This window comes from Perna viridis, chromosome 7 (assembly GCF_037379345.1).
Source record: "Perna viridis isolate PV_CMFRI_1.1 ecotype Kerala chromosome 7, ASM3737934v1, whole genome shotgun sequence".
In the NCBI taxonomy this organism is placed as follows: Eukaryota; Metazoa; Mollusca; class Bivalvia; order Mytilida; family Mytilidae; genus Perna; species Perna viridis.
Window position 1 is genome coordinate 6106760 of NC_142451.1, and position 7473 is coordinate 6114232.

A 7473-nucleotide genomic window follows, 5' to 3' on the forward strand; every position below is an offset into this window, starting at 1 on the left:
AGCATATAAGCTTTCTTCTGGGCTAAGTCAATGCATACTTTAACGTATTCCAAGCCATATAGGCGAAAGAATGGTACCCCATACCCACTAAAATTTCCGTGAAAAACCCAAATTTCGTATGGGGTAGATTAGCATTCTATAAATAGTGTTGTATACATGTATGTCAATCATTCATCGTAGTTGCCTCTTTAAAAATGTATAAAAATAATAATGGCAAACAAAATCAAATCATGCAAAAACTGTGATATTTTAAACAAAAAATATACAATTTATGTGCCAAAATGATTATCTGTTTTATTTTTAAATTTCCCTTTTTTAATATTTTGTCGTCTTCGGGACAAAAAACATGATTTTGCTTGACTATGTGATTGATACTAGAAGATCTCCATAACAAATGCCAGACAGACATTGCGTACAGTTCATGTATGCTATTAACGATCATTTTCTTTCACACTGGGGCAGATTTCAGCGGGTAGGGATAACATTCTTTCGACAAAATGACCTGGAATACATTTAATTGTGTATTGCCTTGGCTCATTAGAAAGGTAAGATGCTACATAAATGTGTTTTAATATACAAAAGCTTGTTTAGGTAGGGTACTTGAAAAACATTGCCCATTACAGGTGAAATTGAAGAAAATATGAAAATCCGAAAATTACTTATTTTATGAAAAACTCATTATTGTCAGTTTGAAACTGAAAATAACTCACCTGAAATGAGAAGATATTTTTAATACATCGATAATTAAGACAATAGTACCCAATATTTCTTTTTTACATCGATAATGTGCTAAAAATTTACATTTTGATTCATGTTAAGGTATTCTTTTCATGGGTGGGGTTGGCAATTTTTCACCTAATAGGACTTGGAAAGTTCAAATATTTATTACTTGAGCTCATTACAAAGCTAAGACACTATATAATAGCATTTGAATATCCAAAGCTTATTCGAAATACGGTATTTGAAAAAAATTGTCAATTATAGGTGAAATTGAAGAAAATATGAAAATCAGAAAATTCCACTTTTTATGGAAAACCCTAAATTTACCGCAAAACCCTAAGTATTACCGCAACTTTCTTGGTATTGAATTAAAGCTTAGACATTGGGCTGCGTGATGAAGCATACATATGCCCGCTTACTTCCCTCTGTAGAAAGAAGAAGTTCGTTGAATCAAAAAACTTAAAAAAAAAGATTTTTGCCTCAACGAGGTGTAAAAAGTGGCCGAAAAAATGCCAAAATGCTTCATTTGATTTTTTGGCGACAAAAATATTTGTAAATGGGAGGTACAAGGGTACCTGAAGATCATATTTGGTTGATGAGTGGGAGTGCACGGAAGGGGGGTATCTCAGCCCACGTACTACTAGGCTTGCAAATATCTGATGACCAAAAGTGCGTCGAATGTGACTAAGAAAGCCAATCACACCCTAGGTTTTCTACGTGGGAATCTCAAGAACTGCAAGTGGAAGCAACTGGATAGCATCACATAAAACTCCACCAGCACAAAGAGCTTCCAATCCGCTCTCACCGGAGACCACTTTCTTTCAATAGGATATTGTTCAAATGTTTAACAGTTCACCTGTTATTATAGGTCTCGGATATCACAATATTAATGTGATTTAAATGTCTGTGTTCAAGGTAAATTAAGTTGAAATTCAACTATTTGCAGCAGTTCATACATTTCAAGACTTGACAAAAGAAACTTCCTTCATTATCGTAATTAACACTTGTCTCAAAAAGTTGATGTAATGTTGAATGTTCAGATGCCATAATTTGATAGAGTAATGAAAGCTGTTGCTTACAAAGTTCTGTCGCGGTACAGCATCAATGAGAAGGTATATGGCTGCTTAATAGCTACTCGTGGTAAAGATTGTAATTATCTCAGACTACCACAGTGACAATCAAGTTTGAACAACTGAACAATAGCCACGTTCAAAAGGCAAAAAAGAACCATTTACAAATAAAAATATAGATAAAACGTAAAAAAAATTGAGAAGATGAACCCAAATTTTTGGACTTGCGGTCTTCGTCAGGGGCAAAAAGTGTGACAATCAAGTTTATCTGGATGGTTCGTGGCAGTTGTATTCTTATTCAGCTCAATTATTGTAATTCTTTTGCGCTGGAACTGAGTACGGCAAACACAAACACACAAACAAAACGGGAATGACTGACATTTTATCAACGGTATAAAGATGATTACTGACGAACAATGCAGATTAAAAAATGCGGTTGTTTTAGCAGTTGTGTGAGGTGTAAATTTTCAAGCATATAACAACTGGGAATACTTGGTTTTGCATTAACTTTTTCTATACATTTTATTTACCTATTTGAATGACAACCGTATTATTTTTACCCTTCAGAGCAGGGAGTTTAAATAACTTCCTGCGTTGATTGTCAATAGAGACAGAAAAAAAAAAGTATACTTTGGTGACCGGTTTGCATCAATACGTGTCTATTAGCAGATTGAAAATGATAATGTACGTCTTCCATGGTAACGAAAAGGTAGATGGAGACGAATCGCTCTTTAATAAGGCTGTTGCACAATGTAATGAGTTATAATTTGAAATATTCAAGTAACTAAAACCATAATACTAATTTTCACGACACTGTACCTTGATCATGTGCAATTATTATTGTTATTGAAATGGCATAAAGTTCCATGTTTTATATATTTCATAGGCACAGGTGGAACTGACTCTTTTCGGTAACTTAATACCAATAAAGGCTCACTAAAAGTACTTTAAACAACTGGCGACAGAGGTGGGAGATTACAAGTCATGAATTAAGTAAGCAATCAGAGAACCAGCCTACTTCAAATTGTAAAGAAGGAAAATGTCGTTAAATCTACAGAACCAGTATATAGTGGAGGGTAAATTTTATGGGTGTTGTTCTTTACAAAGTGGACTACTAGTGCTACCCGATTATTACAAAGAGAACGTTAAAATTCTCAGCAAAGATGGTAATCTAAAATCAGTTGTTAAGTTTAATGAACTGGTATATGATGCTACAGACATAGACCACAATCATTTTGCTGTATCGTGTCTGAAGTCAAAAAGTATCGCTATTGTAGATTTAACTGCAAATAAAGTTTCAAAAGTGTTGCCAATTTACCACCAAGCCTCTGGTATTACGCACACCTGTGGAAACATTATCTTCTGTGTCGAAAATAGAGGATTGCTGAAATTGAATATTAAGATCGGAAATGTTGACGAAATTTTCAAGGACGAAAATGTTACGCTACATTCACACGTTGCTTTGAAAAATCATAGAATATGTTACACGAGCTTCAATACCTCTGACGAAGTTACTGTTCTCGACTCGGAGTACAAAATCATATTTAGATTTAAAGAGGAAACTTTACTCAAGTGGCCATGTGGAGTAACTATAGATGATAATAGGAATGTCCTTGTGTTGGGCTATTCTTCTCACAATTTAGTTATGATATCACCCGAGGGTACAACCAGTAAACAACTGTTGAGTTTAGATGATGGGTTGATGGGACCAACAGCTCTTGATTATGATTCAAAAGCCAAACAACTAATTTTAGTTAACTTTGATGGAAATGTCTTAAAGTATTCTTTAATGTAATTGACTCGCAATATTTACCGGACTAAAACTATGAAGCGCGGGATTAGTCAAATTATTATTACTTAAGATCAATCCGACGAAGTCCGCGCCTCATTACAACCGCTTGGAAGCATAATTATGGTGGCGCTTAGTGTTGTAAAATGCTGACCATGTTTGTATAACAATAGCGTGAAATAGAATGACACCAGAGATACTAACATTTTCTGTAACTGATCGAGAACCCATCAGTCCATCTGAACAGTATCATTACACGTTAAATCATTAAAAAACATCACGAGGTGTTCAGAAATCAGAACACTTCAAAAGTTTAAGATATATTATGAACATTATGTTCACTTTAATCACTTTAAGGTGGAATTCTCTAGAAAAGCGTTTTGGAAACCATCACAAGTATGAGCACATCTTTTAAGACAAGATAAACGTTCGAAGAGAAGAGAGTTATGGAACACTGGAGTCATGCTTATATCTGTCCCTATGACGTACAATATTCACTTTATTCAACATTTTAAATAAACAGTTTGTATTTTGAATTTCATTGGTAAAATTTAATGCCTTGGGGTTTCACAGAAGTCAAATAAAAACACGAGTAATTGTACGTGTAATGCAATAAAATATCCTAATTATACCGTGGTACATCAACCCAAGAGTATTAAACTATCGACAATACAATGGGAAAGTTGTTGTAAGTCTTTCTGGAACACTAGTACTAATCTTGATGAATGTCTATGTATAAATGATTTGATCAAAATCCGATAAAGGTTTAAGGATCAGGAATTAAGAGTTACACTTGTATGGTACATGATAAATCAGGAATTAAGAGTTACACTTGTATGGTACATGATAAAACAGGAATTAAGAGTTACACTTGTATGGTACATGATAAATCAGGAATTAAGAGTTACAGTTGTATGGTACATGATAAGACATGAAAGAACAGGGAGGCAAAGTAAATATAGACAAAGGAAGAGATAGATGGAAAAACCCATAGGCACAGTAAATACATACTAAGGAACAGAGAGATGAAAGAACTGATGGGCAAAAAAGCAAAGGAACAGATCGACAAAGTAAAGACAGACAAACAAACAGACACATGGAAGAATAAATGGGCAAAGTGAAGGCTGACATAGGAACAGACACATGCACAAAGTAAAGACAGACAAAGGAACAGACACATGGAAGAATAGATGGACAAAGTAAAGACAGACAAATGGAAGAACATATGGGCAAAGTAAAGACAGACAAATGGAAGAACAGATGGACAAAGTAAAGACAGACAAAGGAACAGACACATGGAAGAACAGATGTGCAAAGTGAATTCTTTATAATCAGAAACTTTATGCATGCACCAGTTTAAACAAAACTCCCAGTGTACATACAGGAATGTATACTCAAATGTAAAAATCAAAAGCCAACTTCATGGAAATTCAGGGGACAACTGACATGTTGAAAATATTTAAAGAAGATTACTAAATTGTCAAGGTCTAAGGCAGAAAAAATAAACAGGTTATAAGTGAGATATAATTTTTTAAAATGTAAAAAAAAGTAGTAGACATTTAAAACAATATCTCATTGATAACAAACAGTAACATGCATATTTATAAGCAGCAGTTGACAATAGTGCACTACAAAAAACACCATACATACAGCACTATTTTGTACCTTCACAAGTTCACAAGGTAAAGTGATACCAATAAGTTTACTCCTATACAAGTTGAAAAAAAAACAAAGAGAAATAAAGTAGACATTTTAAAGCTAAAAGCTGAAAAAAATAAAGGCACAAATTAATGTAACACTTTTAAGAAGCAAATTAAGCCCTAATCACTGAAGTTGTCTTTCTTCTATATTGATAGAGCTAATGTAAACTAAACATACTTGTATCAACATATTCTAAGAAATAAGTTCATGGTACTGGTATAAAAGGAAATCATAACATGGCTGGATTAAAGAGGATCACTGTTTATTCATGTTTCAACATTCAGATTAAACAGTTTTCACATTAAATGTTTGTACTAAAAGATCTTTTGCCTAGATCTGGAATAATAAAACATATATAATACAACAAAGAGACAAACAGCAAGATGGCTAAATAGGCCATGGTTTTTTATTTATAAAATATGAATATCACTAACAGCAGCTATTACAGTAAAACTGGGCCAACTACTTTAGTTCATAATAAATTGAGAGCTAAAACATAGTTTTCGAGTAAGCGAACAAAACTTGGGATAAACTCACAGGCAAAAATGAAAAGTAATGGCTTCTAAGCCATTTTTGTTTGTTGAAATTGAACATTTTAATAATAATGGCAATAGAAGCATTAAGCATAATGCCAAATTTATAACAACAAATAAGTCAACATTACATCTAACTTTTCAATTAACAGTTAAAGAAATGTCATGTACTTTAAATATCTTAAAATGAAAAAAAAAAATTATGAAAAGTTTTTAATTTTTCAAACAAAATGTAAAAAAGCAAACTGGAATGTCACAAAAATATTTAATGAATTTGACAAGTTAAAATACTGATACATATTTTTAATGAATTTTATTTGTGATATGTATAATACAATTCAAAGCAACCATCTGATTATAGCTAAGATCTGACACAATCATGGATGCCAGAATTTTAAATTCTTCTTTTGGTGGATGTTTTTAAAAGTTGCCAACATCAAAACTTTTTGCAACTACCCAATCTCTATGATTTCTGATCCTGTCATTTTAATTCAATTTTGTTTAAAATTTCACATAATTATCATTTCTTGGCCATTCTTGGATCTCAAGCCATTTTTTATTGAAACTAATAATGGAAGGAGGCATTTCTTCTGACATTTTAATGTCAAAAGCCTTGATAAGGATGCTTTTCATACTGTACGGAGCCAGAAAACAGTGGTTAGTTTTAACCCCCTATTTATGCCTCATAACTTTTTATCAATTTATTGATTCAAAGTTTTCAAATGTGATGCACTGAAACTATTTGATTAGCTGTCCATCTAAGAGTCATGTAAAATTAGATTTAAGGGAATCACTATAAAAAATATCACATATCTTTATTTTTGATGTTAGGTAGCCTAAGGCCTTTTATTCATGAAATGGACTGATTTTTCTGATGAAGCCTTCCAGTGTAAGATATTTGAAGTGAAAAATATCTTGGAATGTGTTGACAATATTAAAGTTATCTCCCTGTAAAACAAAATGATAGTGTATTGTATACATTTTTCTTGCCACTAAAAGATTGTGTGATACATTTGTTGAGAAACTTGGTACAATGAATCATTCCAAATAGCATGATTCTAAGCTTTGCCTATAATGACCAGAGCTAAGTGTGCTCTAATAACATTTTATTTACTGACATTGCATGGCTTTGCTGTTATATCATTGATATCTCAACTTACAGGAATATACAAGACTTCCTATAAAACATGCTGGGTGTCTGCATTACAAGTTCAATCCATCACTTTCTAACTTCATAGGTCAATTTTATTAAATATCATTACCAAGGTAACCATTTCAAGCCATTAATGTTTAAAAGCATGTCATACTGAATAAGATGTTCCTGACACTCTGTCCATACAAAAAAATTGTTATCTTCCATCCATAAATCAAACCTTGCATGACTCTTATGTGGATGCCGACTTAACATTACAGTGAACAGAAAATAAAAAAAAATACATCAAATAATACAACAAAAATCGTTATTTAAACAGAAACAATACATAGCAACAAATTTAAAAAATTTGCATGGTTATGACAAAATAAACAAAAAACAAACAAAAAACAACAAAATCAAAATCAGAATCATTTGAGAAGTCTATGGATACAAAATATACATACAAATTGAACTTTACATCAACAGAAACAAATCTTAAAAATTCCACAATATTATATGTACTTA

At 32.4% G+C, this 7473-nt stretch overlaps 1 protein-coding gene across 1 annotated transcript; it reads left to right on the top strand.

The window, feature by feature from the left end:
* Positions 1-2829: 2829 nt before the first annotated feature.
* LOC148611092 (uncharacterized) lies at positions 2830-3585 on the top strand. Its single transcript, XM_088595213.1, has one exon. The coding sequence runs from the start codon at positions 2830-2832 to the stop codon at positions 3583-3585; it is 756 nt and encodes a 251-aa protein (XP_088451339.1).
* Positions 3586-7473: the final 3888 nt, after the last annotated feature.

Bases quoted from the DNA above. Each gene is read 5' to 3' on its own strand.
- LOC148611092 (XM_088595213.1), top strand. From the start codon at position 2,830: ATGTCGTTAAATCTACAGAACCAGTATATAGTGGAGGGTAAATTTTAT.